Source organism: Euleptes europaea, chromosome 13 (assembly GCF_029931775.1).
Source record: "Euleptes europaea isolate rEulEur1 chromosome 13, rEulEur1.hap1, whole genome shotgun sequence".
Taxonomy (NCBI): domain Eukaryota; kingdom Metazoa; phylum Chordata; class Lepidosauria; order Squamata; family Sphaerodactylidae; genus Euleptes; species Euleptes europaea.
Window position 1 is genome coordinate 64,357,460 of NC_079324.1, and position 14,407 is coordinate 64,371,866.

Sequence of the window (14,407 nt, forward strand, 5' to 3'; positions counted from 1 at the left end):
ATCCTCCCGGGCCGGGGGGATGGCCCCCCGGGACTAGCAGCCCGCCGGGCTCTCCAGCAGCCAGGACCGGGGGGGGGGCGCGTTAAAGGCCAGCCTCGGGGGGGGGGTTCTACACTGGGGGGCGCTGAGATGGGCTGAGGCGGGCCCCCCCTCTAGGGCATCCTTCCACGGAGGGCGGCTAGAGGCTGCCGGGGGCGTCGAGGAGGTCCGCGCTCAGGTGCCTGGGGGAGGGGGGGTCCCTGCCGCCCCTGCCCCCTTGGTGCGAGTCCGGGGGGGGGGCGGGCGGGCCCCCGCGGGGTCAAGATGGCCGACCTGGAGGCGGTTCTGGCCGACGTGAGTTACCTGATGGCCATGGAGAAGAGCAAGAGCTCACCTGCCGCCCGCGCCAGCAAGAAGATCGTCCTGCCCGAGCCCAGGTGAGCGGAGAGGCGGGGAGGGGGCCTGGCGCGGCTCCCCAGCTCCAGGCGGGGCCCCTGGCTAGGTAGGCAGGCAGGGGTCAGGACTCACCGCCCCCTCCCCCTGAGAAGAAGCCCCCCTCTCCACATCTTCTGGGCAGGAGGGCCTCACTCTATCTAGACCCCCCCCCCCGTTGGAGCCCTGCCAGCTGTTTTATGCTGAGGATCTGCAGGAGGAGATAGAAGGAGGGTGTAAGATCCCCCCCACACACACACTGCTTTCATATTAGCACCCACCACCCCAACTGTAAGTCTTTCTGTCTTCTGGTGACATTCCCCCCCCCCCAATCAAAATTGGATCCCTTCAGCAGCCCAAGAGGATGGGGTGGGATGAGTGGTGACTAAGAAAAGGTCCCTGTTAGGATGTCCGCAGCTGGAGTATTTCCCCCCCCCCCCGCACACACACACAGAAAGCGTCCCTCCTGGTTTTGGCAGCCCCCCTCCCATTTTGCTCTTGTGCTACACAACTTGCAGCACAATCCCAGCTGGGTACAAAACAGTGCCCCCCCCCCACAATTGCTCATGTGTCTTTGCTGGGTCTCCTTGCCTTGGGGGGGGGGCATCTGTGTCCTGCACCCCTTACTTAATAATGAGATAGTATTTGTTTGGTGGGGGCTGGGGAGTGTGTTTGTGTGTCCCTGTTTGGGCTGCACCTGCTGCTCCCTGTCCTTGAACTCTTCCTGTCACCTGGCAAAATTTGGACCCCCCCCTCCCCACGCCCACCTCCCCATAGTGGGCCTTGTGTCCCCAAGGCAACACATCACCTCTCCTTGGCTTCTCTTTTGTGAGGCATTCCTAAAACCCTCTTGCTGCATCTTTTTCATTTCTATCTGCACACCCCCCCCCAAGCTTGCCTGTCACCAGCATATCCTTCTACTCTTCTTCTGGGGGTGGGGTACAGCAACAGCTCAGTTTACCCATATCTGGGCCCTCTCGGCCTGGCTCACATTCTGGACTGGGGAGACCCAAGGATCAAATGATTCCTTGAAGCTTGCATGCATTAGCTGACACCCCCCCCCCAATACACCATATTGTTCACCCTGGGAGTGTGAGTTTACTGTTAGTCTACAAGGAGGATTCTCCATTTTGCATTCGTTGCTGCTCCACATGGGCAATGGAACGTCCACACAGGAGTTTTCTGCATCTTTTCCTCCACTAGCAATATTTGCACTGCATTTTTCTCCCTCTGAGCCACCAGAGGGATTTTGGAAAACAACCACCACACAGGGAGTTGCTAAAACGCTAGAGAAATTACCACGTTTATTTTTTAAGAAGCCCACAGGAAGCCCTCTGGTAGTGCGGGGGGGGGGGGGGGACGACAGCAGCTGCAAAAGGCGTATGGAAAGAGCATGGCACCGGTTTCGGGGGGAACTTTTGAAAATGCGCACCTTTACGTCCAGATGACTCAGGAATGGGCTTGGGCTGGGAAATGATTGTAGCAGACCAAGCCTGAGAAGAGGGTGTGCTGTGGACGGGGAAAACCTGGACGGTTTGGAGGCCTCCGCACTGCGCTCCAGTTTCGAAGCAAAGACAGAGAGGAAGATCTGGGTGGAAGGGTCTCTAGGGCCACCCCGTTCCCTGCAACTTTGGGTGCAAAGGCTTTTCTCTGTTGGTTGTTCTTATCCGGGGTGGAAGGGGGGGGGGCTAAAAAGAAACTTGGAGGTTGGGATGGCGCCTTTTCTAGGCACTCTGCATGGAGGGAGGGGGGGTCTTGTGGAAGAAGAGAAAAGGGTCTGAAGATGCCAGATTTAAGCATGACACTTCCAAGGCAGTGCAAACCAGCCCTGCGTGCTTTGCAGGGCAGGACTTTGTAGCCCGGGGATGGTGTTACACTGGTATGCTAACTGAACGCATTTGTAGTTGTTGTGCATGGGGCGGTGGCAGCCCAGTTTAAACAGGCTGTTGTGTGGGCCCAAAATCCCTTGTGGAAGTGGGTTTGCCTGGCTGGCTCAGGCCTAATAAGTGATGGGGGCAAAAGCAGCTGTGGGCCGTATGGCAAAGCGAACTCTGCCTGGCTCTCAAAACCAGGCAGTTGGTCTTTAAAGTGCCACGAAGCGCCTGCTCATTTGGGCTGCAACAGCCGGACACTGCCCCCCCCCCGCCCCCATGGGATGCTTGTCCTCTTCTGGGAGTTCTCCGGGATACTTGCGGCTCTGAGCGGTCCCAGCCAGTCTTTGGGCCTCTTTCCCAGAGCCCCCCGGGCCGTGGGGGTCACTGCCTTGGAGGCTGTCTGGCCTTGAGCTTCCTGCCTCTTTTCTTCCCTGGGGACCCGCGTTCGATTTTGTGTCCCCAGCCACCCCCCACCCCCCAATGCGTCTCTTTTAGCTTAAAGGGGTGAAAAGCAAAGGGCGAAACAGCTTCTGTCTGTAGTGGCGGCTGCAGCTTCCCCTTCCCCCTCCAGTAGAACAGTTCTCTTGGAGATGGTCAAAGGCAGAGGGGATCAGGCGCTCTCTCCCTTCCTCCAAACTCATTTCCCAAGAGCATAATTTTTTCCTGTCAACCTCCCTGGTATCAGTATTTCTGTTGCGGCCTGCAAAAGTCGTGAGGGAGTCGTGTTGGCGCACATGGACGGATTGGTGCGCCAGGCGTTGCAGTCAGCCATAGGGCCAAGGGAGGGAAGCATGGGGAGAAGCGGGAAACTGTGCATGCTCAAGAGGGAAGCAAGCACTGAGTCAGCAGGGGCAGACTGCAGCCCCCCCCCCCCCGGATCTCTCCCCCCTACACACACTTGTGCGCTGAGACTTTTATGTCGGTGCTTGGAGACAGAATCCCTGTGGGTTTCATGTGTGTAGGTGCTGCTGATGCCCTGAGACGAGGCCAGGCTCTCCTAATCAGATTACAGATAATTATCTCTTGTCCTGGGAAATGCCCCCAGAGGGCTCAGGTGTTCTGAATCTTTCAGAGGCGGTCTAAGAAATGGTGTGTGTGTGTGGGGGGGGAGATAACAAAGAAGAGCCTTTGACATTGTCTTGGGATCATTACCTCTTGCACTGGCTGTTTGGTGAGGGGCAGCAGCCAGTCTGGGGTGTGTGAGAATGAAGGGGTGGTGAAGATGTCTGGAGCCATTCCCCCCCACCCCTGGCCTTGTGACCACAATGTCTTCCACTGACATTCTCTCTTGCAAAGAAACATTGCAGCGAGCACTCCAAGGCTGACTTGTTTATTTAGACCATATTTATGCCACCTTTCCACCCAATCAGGGTCCATGAAGGCGGCAAACATTTAAAAAAATTAAGCAATTTAAAACACCATTAAAATTATAAAATAATTCAATTTAAAACACATAAACAGCACTAGAAGGAGGGCCAGTAGCTGTTATTGGGGGTTTGCCAGATGAAACTGGTGAAAGACACCATTAGAGGAAGATGGGTGAATCTCCCCGGGGAGGAAGATTCACACAACACATAGTTAAATTATGGAACTCCCTGCCCCAAAATGTGGTGATGGCTGCCAACTTGGAAGGCTTTAAGAGGGGAATGGACATGTTCTTGGAGGAAAAGGGCTACTAGTCAAAATGGATACTAGTCATGATGCATATCTGTTCTCTCCATGATCAGAGGAGCATGCCTATTATCTTGGGTGCTGTGGAACACAGGCAGGTCAATGCTGCTGCAGCCGTCTTGTTTGGGGGCTTCCTAGAGGCACCTGGTTGGCCACTGCGTGAACAGACTGGTGGGCTTGATGGGCCTGGGTCTGATCCAGCAGGGGTTTTCTTATGTTCTTATGAGGGAGTTCCAATGTTTTGGTGCCACGATGGAGAATGCCCTTTCTTGGGTTGCTGCCAGTCTATCTTGGGAAGGTGGGGGCAACCGAAGCAGGGCCTCCAGAAGATGCCTGGAGCGTATGGGTAGGTTCATATGGGAGAAGGCAGTCCTTATGGTATGTTGGTCCGAGGCAGTATAGGGCTTTGAAGGTCAGTACCAGCACCTTGAATTGAGCCTAGAAGCAAACTGGAAGCCCATGTAGATGGAGGGATGTGGCCTCTACAGCCCACTCCAGTCAACACTCTGGCCGCAGCATTCTGTACCAACTATAGCTTCTGGACAGTATTCAAGGGCAGCCCAACACAGAGTGTGTTGCAGTAATCTAATCTCGACGTTACCAGGGCATGCACCACAGGGGCAAGATCCTGTCTGCCCAGGGAGGGCTGCAGCTAGCTCACCAGGCGACAAAGCTGGTGAAAGGAACCCCTGGCCACCACTGCTACCTGTTTATCCATACCTCAACGAAGCCCCCACCATGGAGGTGTAATGCTCAGATGCGGGGCATCCTCCTTGTTCTAAGGAGGCATCAGACGTTGCAGGTGTGGAAGCCAGGAGAGTGCCTTGGGAAGTCCTCCTATGGCCGAGGTCATGGCAGGTTCGGAGGCCAACACTGGTGTATCCCCCCTCCTGTTGCCGTTGAACGAATATCTAAAACCAGAGAGGTGCTTGAAGGGCCATCTGTTCTCTTCATCCTGAATCACTGGGCAATGTTTTCTCTGGGGAGCAGGCCCCAGTTTCCACTGAGGAGCCTGCTAGTCTTTCCCTTGATACCCATGAGGCATAAGGATGTACAAGAGGGAAGTACTGCCCTCTCACCGCGACATCTAAGCAAGATTTGATAATCTTTCTAGCGAAAGGAAGAGGGGGCCGGGCACTGAAGAGGAGGAAAGGAATGGGCTGGAGCATCATATTTTAATTCCATTCCCTGTCAGGCAGGAAGTTTATTTGTGTCATTTCCCCCCATGAATCTTGACAGGAAGAGATGAGCTCTTAGTGGCTGAAAGAACTTCTGCAACTTTTGTCAAGGGAGTGGGAATTAAAGCCAAAGGGCACCCGTCCACTGGAGCCCAGAGGAAGCACTGAGGTTTCCATGGACGAGAGCTTAAGAAGGCTATGCAGAGTTAAATAATTAATTGAACCCTGACCTGGATGGCCCAGGCTAGCCTGATCTCGTCAGATCTCAGAAGCTAAGCAGGGTCAGCCCTGGTTAGTATTTGGATGGGAGACCACCAAGGAAGACCAGGGTTGCTGTGCAGAGGAAGGCACTGGCAAACCACCTCTGTTAGTCTCTTGCCATGAAAACCCCCAAAAGGGGGTCGCCATAAGTCGGCTGCAACTTGACGGCACTTTACACACACACACACGGAAGAACAATCAGGCTGGCATCCAAAGCATCCCTTCTGGTGAATGAGAAATGCAGGCATTTGGGGGAATTGCAAGAAATCCTCTGTAGACGGAGAGGTGATTGAAAAGGGTTTGCTTAACTTGGAAGCTAACAGATGGGGCCCAGGAGGAATTCTTTGCTTGCGTTTGTCTTGTGGTTCTGCAGGTCAGGTATCCTCTTGTTTCGGACTGTTCTGTTCCTCGTCCCAGGGCTTGGCTTGTGAGCTGTCTCCTCCTCATGACTGCACCCAGTTAAACGGCGTAATTTGCCGGAGCCTCTGTGACAAAGGTGGACTGTAAATACAGTAAATAAAATAAATACCCGCTTTGTTGAGAGAATTGCACAGGTATTGGATGGGGAAAACCATTCATGTGAGTAAACGAACCCCTGGGCTTATGGGTTTGGCTGTTGAGGTTTATGCGTACCCCCCACACACACATGTGAGGCTGACACTTTTGATGTTGAGAGAAGAAAAGGGGGGGCTGTGGTGAGTTTTCTTTTTTTGACCTAAAATTCGAAGTGAGAAAGTCAGACTACAGACTCATCTCTTTTTCACCTCGAGCTCAGTGTCTTGACAGCCCCCCTTAAGAGGCTGAATTCACTCATGGGGGGGGGGGAGGCATCAGTTGTTGACCTTGTGTGCACACCAGCTTTTCATGCATGTCTGACTTCAACCCCCCCCCCCGCACGCACACCTGGCCAAAACAGCGCTTTGTGGGCCGGAGCGGTTCTGAAGCCGGGGCTGCCTCCCTCGCAGGCTTGCTGTAGATTGGGTGGGGAACCGCTGGTGGTTTTGCTCTGGAGGCAAATGGTGAGGTTGGAAAGGAGTCTAGAATTGAATTCTCAGAGGCAAAATTGCCATTAATTCCCCTCCCTCTGTTTTTAACAGCATTGCTGGGAAGCCGTTGCCAGCCCTGTTTATTCCCCTCCCCCTCATAATATTGAGTGGACTTTATGGGACTAATTAGCCGGAATGAGAGCGTCGGAAGACTTTCCCGCGGGACGTGTTAATTGAAGGCGAACAATTGAAGGCTTCTGCCCGTCTTTCTCCTTCCGTTCCTTAAAAACCAGCTCCTTTCTGGGATGCTCCATCAGCCGGTGTGGCCCCATGGCTGAGCTCAGAGTCTGAGTGGGGGAGAGCCACATTCAAATCACGCCCTTGCTGTGCTGATGGGGTGTGTGTGGACGGTAGCAGTTGCACTTTGCGGAGTCACATGTTGGTTGACCTGGGTGGGGCCGTGTTTGGTCAGGGGCTCCAACTCGTCCGTGCAATCTCTCTGCAGGGGGGGGGTGTTCTTATGCATCTGCCCTCCATCAGCAGGCAGTGCCGAGGGGTGGGACCACAGTGACGTGTAAGAGCGCTAGTTGGGTGAGGGGCATCAGTGTTCTCTGGATGGCCCAATGCTGGGGCAGGTGGGTCAGTAGCAGAGTCTGTTTAAAGGCTAATACATTTGAGTGTGTGTGTGGGGGGAGGGTTATTTGCAAGGCTAGGTGGGGCCACGTCATGTAGCCTTGTTGGCAGGAGCTGGGTTCAGCTGAGCCAGAGGGCAGGGGCGTCTGTAGGGCAGGGGAGTCCTTGGGAATCTCCCCCTCTTTGGGGGCTGAGCTGCTGCTGCTGTTTCCCCTGGTAGGAAAATGGTGGGAGAAGCCTGAGTCTCCGATGGGCCCCTGGGGGCGGAGGTGAGCTGTGCATGACAGAAAGTGTCTCAGTGGAACCGCAGCTGACCTGTCTGCCTGGTAGGGGGGGGGTGTCCAGGAAGGGCCCCTTCCCTCTGTCCTCATGCAGCTTGGACTGCAGCGGATGCACAGTGTGGCTCCTCGCCTCCTGTGCTGTGTGCACGTTATGCATCACTGTTAATTTGGGCTCATGTGCCCTTTAGTGACCCTCACTGTAGGAGCCTGATCCCACACCTTCCAAATCAGGAAGCCAAATGACATAGTCTGCACCTGTGACCTGGAAGAGCACGGGCCTTCTTTGCAATAAATATCCTGCCCCTTGGAAGGCGTCGCTGTCGGTCTCCTGATCTGGCCTCCGTGTGTTCCCATCTTCTCTTTGCCTTTCCCAGCCATGCACTAAAGCCCTTTGGATGGGCAGGGGAGGGTTTGGTGCACATTGGGCAAGGGGCCTGGATGCCTGTGGACAACTCAGGTCAACTCTTGCACTCACCAGCTGAAGCAGCTGCTGCTGCCCCAGATGACAGATGGGTGGGAACGTTCTTGCATAGCCAGGCTGAGCCGCGCACTGCAGGGAAAGCCTTTGAAATAGCACACGAAGCCCCCTGATCTGCCCTCCAGCTGAGGATCATCTTCTCTAGAGGCAGCACCTCTTCAACAGACCACTATCTGCTACTTGAGGTCCTATAACTGGAGATTCCAGGGACTAACCATGGGACTTCCTGCACATTGTTCTCACCATTAAGGCAAGAACATTAATATGACCTAACCATGGTCATCCATGCTCTGGTGGTTACCTCTAGGTTAGATTACTGCAATGAGCTGTCTGTGGGGCTGCCCTTGAAAACAGTTCACAAACTTCAGTTACGGTAGTTCTGAACGGAGCTGGAAGGCTGTTTGCTGCAGTCGTACATCAAGATCTGCCTTGGCCGTCTCTTCAGTTTCAGCAGCAATTCACGATGCTGATTTTAAGCTGTAAAGCCCTAAGCTACTTGGGGTCAGGGCCCCAGAAGGGCCGCTTGTTCCCACAGGGGCCCTGCTGGGGGCCCCTCCCTTGAGTGGCGAGGGAGAGGGCCTTCGGAATGACCACCCCTTTCCCTGGGGGCCTTCTCTGGATATGTTTTGGCACCAGGCGAAGACTTTCCTGTTTCAAAAGGCTTGTCGTTTGTCTGCATCCCTGTTTGGTTGCCTTTCACCCCTTGCTTTGTGGTCTTATGGTTACCTGGATTTTTTTCATCTGCCGTTTTGTTTTATTGTTTTCCCGTTGCTGGTTGATTCTTATTCTGGAATCAGTTGCTTTTATATTTTTTTATGTCGTTGAATAGTAATGCTCCAGTAACACTATTACTGGAGGGGTCATGTAACTATTTTATTTTCTTAAAAATGCAATAAGAGTGCACACCCTTGCTTTGCTTCGCCTCCTGGGTCGCTGGCCAATCTGGGCTGACTGGATGCTCTATGGAGCAGGAACATAGCCTTGTTACTTTAATATTTATTTTGTTTAATTTGCTTCATTTATATCCCGTCTTTCTCCCCTGTGGGGACCCAAAGTGGCTTCCATCATTCTCCTCTCCTCCATTTTATCCTTACAACAACCCTGTGTGGAAGGCTAGGCTGAGAAAGTGTGACTGGCCCAAGGTCACCAAGCGAGTTTCCATGGCATGAATGGGGATCTGAACCTGGGTTTCCTGGATACTAGTCTGTCACTCCCAACCACGGCACCACCCTGGGTCTCTGCACTGTCTGCCTGATCTTCCCCACCCTGGTTTATTCCAGCAGCCCTCATTTCGTGGGGAAGGTGCAGATCATCCTTTGGCATTGGTGGAAAATAAAATGAATCCTGTGGCATCTTTAGGATTTGAGGGTTATTCCCACAGTGTCTGAGTCTCACAAGCATGCAGGGTTTTCCAGTAGCCTGCCTGTGAGTGCTCAGCTGAGCCTATGGTTTTCTCCAGGTCTACGCTGATCTTTGGAAAAGATGTTTTTTTTTTGCATCTGCGCTGTGCATTCGTAGCACTGATTTCAACTCTTTGCACGTGTGGCTAGCACAATTGGTCAGGCAGTCGCATGGCTTGGGCACAACAGTGGAGAGCAGGTTATAATCATTGTGGCTGAGGAAGGGTCCGTCCAGACGCCCCTCTTGGTAGCCTCCCTTCAGAGCCTGTTCTTTCTTCCGGGCCTGCCACAGTTGCAAAAGCATGGGTAGCCCAGCTCCCATTCTCATTGGATCTCCTGCTTTCTTTTGGGAGGCCGAAGATGGATCCTTTGTGAGCTGGTGCTTAGTGGTGCTTGCTTCTTATAATTGAAAAACAGTGGGACCCCTTTAATGGCAGGAAGGGGGAATTGTGGGCCCTGTGTGTTCTGAATTGAGCAAACAAGCACTTTGTGATTCATTATGGGTTTAAATTGCGGGTAGAAAGTTACTGGCTGGGTATTTGGATTTTTTCTTTTCTTTTACAGTGAAAGTAGTTCACAGTGGAATCGGCTACATAGGGAGGTGGGTGAGCTTCCCCTCTCTGGCAGTCTTTAAGCAGAGGCTGGAAAAACACTTGACAGGGATGCTCTAGTCTGATCCTGCATTGAGCAGGGGGTTGGACTAGATGGCCTCTATGGGTACCTTCCAACTCTGACGCTATGAATGGAGCCATCCCTCTAGCCAACCCTCTCCGTTGGTGAACTTCAGGCGAGTGAAAGAAAGCCCTTTACTGTGGCAGGTGGGGTATGAGCATTGCGAGGTGACACCCCCAGTCTGAATCTGCCAGTTAGGGGTGGGGGGGCAGCCCCCTGACACTCATTGGCTTCTTTACGTGCCCCTCTCCCGGCAGTGCTTTGTATCTCCCCATAGGAGTGACTGCCGGGGCTTCTGACCCTGGGGAGGAACCTGAAGGGTGTGTGTGTGTGTGTTAGCCGCTTCCTGTCCTTGGTGACCCCAGCCTGGATTCTGTTCCTTGGACAGAGGCTCGCAAGGGGGGTGGAATTTTGCAACACTCTGTTAATGCATTCACTTTCATCCTGCAAGGAACTCAAGGCAGTGAAGAGGGCTCTCCTTTCCCATTCTGCCTTCACAACAGCCCTAAGAGGCAGGCCAGGCTGAAGGAGGGTGGCTGTTGCACCTCTGAAGTGGGCACAAAGAGGCCCAGGCTATTGCCCAGGCTCTGACCGGGAGCTCTCAGACTCGCGTGTCTTTTCGTCTTGAGCTACGGGCAGCAAGAAGTATAAGCCCTTTGCTGTGTTTTTCTCTTTCAGTATCCGCAGCGTAATGCAAAAATATCTGGAGGAAAGAGGAGAATTAACTTTTGACAAGATCTTCAATCAGAAGATTGGTGAGTTGCCTCACTGCTGATCAGAACCGCATGTCAAAAACCAGCGTTTCTCCCACCTTCTGCCACCTTGAGGGACCTGGAAAAACCCTGTGCTGTTTAGCCCAACCTCTTGTGGGGGTAATGGGGGGGGCGGTTGTGTGGGGGGGCGCCCTCCATCTTTTTCTCGTTTTTATTGTTCATATTTTAACGCAGCAGCTTTTCTTTTATTCTTGCTGCTGCTCTTTGGTGTGGCTTTATGTTGTTTTGCTATTTTGGAAGTTGGCTGGAATACCTTTTGGGGTGGAAAAATTGTATAAACTTTAAAGAGCACTCACAATTCAGTTTGTACGTAGCAAAGGGGTGCTTTGCAAGGGAGTGCTCAGGAGGGGAGGGGGTTGCTGAGCACCAACGTGTGTCAGGGCAGCGAAGCAGCAGCAGCTGAGGGGGCCATGTCCAGGGATGCCCACCCGGCCCATCTTGCATGTCCCCTGAAAGGGTCGCATGCCAGCTTTGAGTCACGGTTGCTGCTTGCAAATATTTTGGTGGCGTCATTTGGAATATCCAAAAAGCAAATGGCGGCATTAATAAAGCAGGTTGCGCTTGCCCACAGAACGTTGCAATTAGTCTCCCCGCCCCAATAAAGCATCCCCCCCATTCTCTGATGGATTGCTTGAACTGCTTGCCAGGCATATTGTGTTGGAGAAAGAGTCCTGTCGATGTGGAATGCACGTTGGTGCGACGGTCTCCCTGCTGCAACGCACCCCCTGCATAATCAATGCGCTGTTGCCTAGCATTGCTCAAATACACACCAGTGCGGCGTCCAGCCCTGACACCAAATAAAGAGCTGCTTCGGCTGCCGAGTCCTTGGCCTGTCAAGGAAGCTGCTCTCAGGTTGTCCCCGGCGACCTTGAGCTCTTCAGAGTCTTTTGTCTGCCGGGATCTTATTCCAGAGCGGAGGCCGGAGGCGAGGCGGCGCCTTGGCTTGGATTCGGGAGTAAAGAGTCGATTAAAGCGTTTGCCCCGGAAGCAGCTTTGTGGAAAGGAAATACGACCCACGAGTTCCTGCAGCCCAGATCTGTAGTTCCAGGTTGCTGCAGTCCTCTGTTGACGTTCACTGCCTGTGCTGAAGCGTCGCCTCTTGAAGCCGCTCTCCTGGGGGTGCCCAAAAGGCACGCGGCATTTCTTGCTCTGAAGGCAACGCCTCCTGCCAGGAGAGAGCGGGATGCCACCGTTCCCCATCTGGGCATGAGTGCGGCTGGGAGGACTGACGGCCTTGTGAATGCCTTGTGCACGCCGCAGGGAAAGGGGAGGGCTGCCTGGAGCCTGAGGAAGGGGACGCCCGGCCCACCGGGGCCTCGACTTGTCCTCAAGGCCAAAGGAGTGGGGGAGGAGAACGGAAACGGGGCACCGGTCTGCCAGGGAGCTCTCCTGAACATGCCTCACTGAACCGAGCCGTGGGAGCTCACGTGCAGCTGGTGTGCATTTGAATGAGCCTGGCGCTGGAGGACTCTGCGTGGAGTGTGCTCCCCCCTCCCCCACCCCCATCTTGAATCTTCATGTTGTCCAAGCAAGGCCACCCCTTATTTATTGTATTTTTATCCTGCTTTCCTCCTCAAAGCTGCTTACAAAAAGCACACTTTTAAACAAATTTACATAAGACATGGCATTAAAAAACACAACAACAACAAAAAGTAGACGAGACCTCCTGGGTTGGTCTCCCCCGGGTTGGTCCACCTGCCCAAGCGTGGGGGGGGGGCACTTTGCTCTTGGCTCCTCCACTTGAATAAATCATGCAGAGTATAGGCACAGCGAGTGTGTCCGTTTCAGAAAGTCAAAGAAACTGACTTCATTTTAGTACAGAAGTTGGCCTTTTTTAAAAAGCACATAGCCAAAAACATCGCATTAAAAATTTTCTTTGCCAACTTTCGGATTTCAGACAGGTCTTTTAAGGTGGCTTGAAACAATTTAATACTGTTCAAACCTTTAAGAAGTCATAAGTAAAAAAGAAATACTCAAGTTACACAGCTACACCATCCGAACAGAGGTGCCTCTGCCTCTTGTAGCGGCGGTAGAAATAATGCCACACTCTGGATATTTGTCTCAGCAGGTCCGGAGTCTCTGGGTCCCCCCATGCCCCATAGCAGCCGCTTGGCCATGTCGGTCTTCCTGGCAGACAGTGAAAATACCAGGCTGCTGTTGGCACGGTCGCCATCACCAAAACAAAGGAGGCTCTGAGAGCCAGAATGTCACTGGGGCAGGTTGGCGGGGTGGGGGGGTAGGTGGGGTTTTTTCTGCTTGACAAGGAGTTTGCCAAGTTTCTGGGGCTTGTGTGGGGCTTCATGGACACCAGGGGCCCTGAGGGAGAAATGCAAAGCAAGGAAGGGGAAGTCGGCCTTCCCACTGGCTGTGCCTTCCCCAGCTGGCCCATCTCCAGCAGCTGATTCAGCACAGACCTCCTACAGGCTCACTTTTGGCAGAGCCTTATCATGTTGGCACCTTTCCAGGGACTCGGGTTCTGGATGCCTAATCTGGCCTTGTGTGGGTTTGCACTTGTTCTGTAGATCCCGGGCCAGGGTGGCGTAGTGGTTAAGAACGGTGGTTTGGAACGGTGGACTCTGATCTGGAGAACTAGGTTGGTTTCCCCACTCCTACACATGAGCGGTGGGCTCTAATCTGGAAAACAGGGCTTGTTTCACCTCTCCTCCACATGAAGTCAGCTGGGTGATATTGGGCTAGTCACACTCTCTCAGCCCCACCTACCCCACAGGGTGTCTGTTGTGGGGAGGGGAAGGGAAGGTGATTGCAAGCCAGTTTGAGTCTTCCTTAAGTGGTGGAGAAAGTCAGCATATAAAAACCAAGTTGTCGTCGTCGTCTTTCTGGTGGGTGCCTTCTCTTGCTCTTTTGTCTTTTGCACAGAGACTTCTCCTGCTGCGCTGAAGCTTCTCCATGGGAGAGTCTGCTTCCAAGCTACAGGGGGGTTCTGCAGTGTGGGGCTGAATCCCACCCCCACGAATTGGAGCGTGTGTTGTCTGGCCTTCAGTAAAGGGGGAGGACTGTTCCTCCGCCTCCCCCAGCAGTAACTCCGGTTTCTGCTGCAGCCAAGCCCCTGTGCCCGCTGAGGGTGCCCTCGGACCAGGGCTCTTGCACAACCAGTTGTGTGAATGGAGAGTCTGGGCAGATGGAGGTGGGGGCCTTTGGGACTGCACACAGCAGAAGGGGAGAGCTGCCGGCTGCTGCGCAAGCCGAGGCCCTTCCGAAGGCCACCTCCCTGGGCTGAGCTCACGGGTGGGGTGACGCACGTCCAAGAAGGGCTGGCCTGGTCAGCCGTACTCTGTGCTCGCTGGTCAAGCCCTGCTTCCTACAAGCCTTGCTAAAGCCGTGGTTTAGTCTCCATGTGAGATCAGTGCCCTCGTGACTCTTTGAAGTCACGAAATTGTCCTTCAGGAACCAAAGAGAGCCCCGTGAGCATCAGAGCTCTCCATCTCGCAAGGGCGGGGGAGGCCCTGGCAGCAGAATGTTATGCCACCTGCAGGATGGGCTTGTTGGGCACAAGGAACGTCCTCCCTTAAACTGCCATGACTTCCGGGGCATCAGAACAGAAGAGCAGCTGTACTGGACCTGGCCGATGGTCCTTGTACTCGAGTGTCAAGTTTAGGGAGAGCCTGTGTTTTGACCAGGGGAAGCCTTGAGTTCAACTCCTGCCATCTCCAATTAGAGAGAAGGTCTCACTCTTGAGACCCTGGAGGGCTCAGCTGCCAGTCAGAGTAGACTGTACTGAGCTCTATGGCAGCGTGGCCAAGGCCTCCCCCCCCTTGCCGTCCCCCCAGG

General features: G+C 53.8%; 1 protein-coding gene across 1 annotated transcript in view; it reads left to right on the forward strand.

The window, feature by feature from the left end:
• Positions 1 to 295: 295 nt before the first annotated feature.
• The window catches only part of GRK3 (G protein-coupled receptor kinase 3), a 49,049-nt gene continuing 34,937 nt past the window's right edge, over positions 296 to 14,407 (forward strand). The window contains exons 1-2 of the mRNA XM_056859332.1: positions 296 to 416; positions 10,524 to 10,600. Coding sequence (XP_056715310.1) covers positions 304 to 416; positions 10,524 to 10,600 — 190 coding nt within the window. The 5' untranslated portion in view covers positions 296 to 303. The remainder of the gene's footprint in view (positions 417 to 10,523; positions 10,601 to 14,407) is intronic.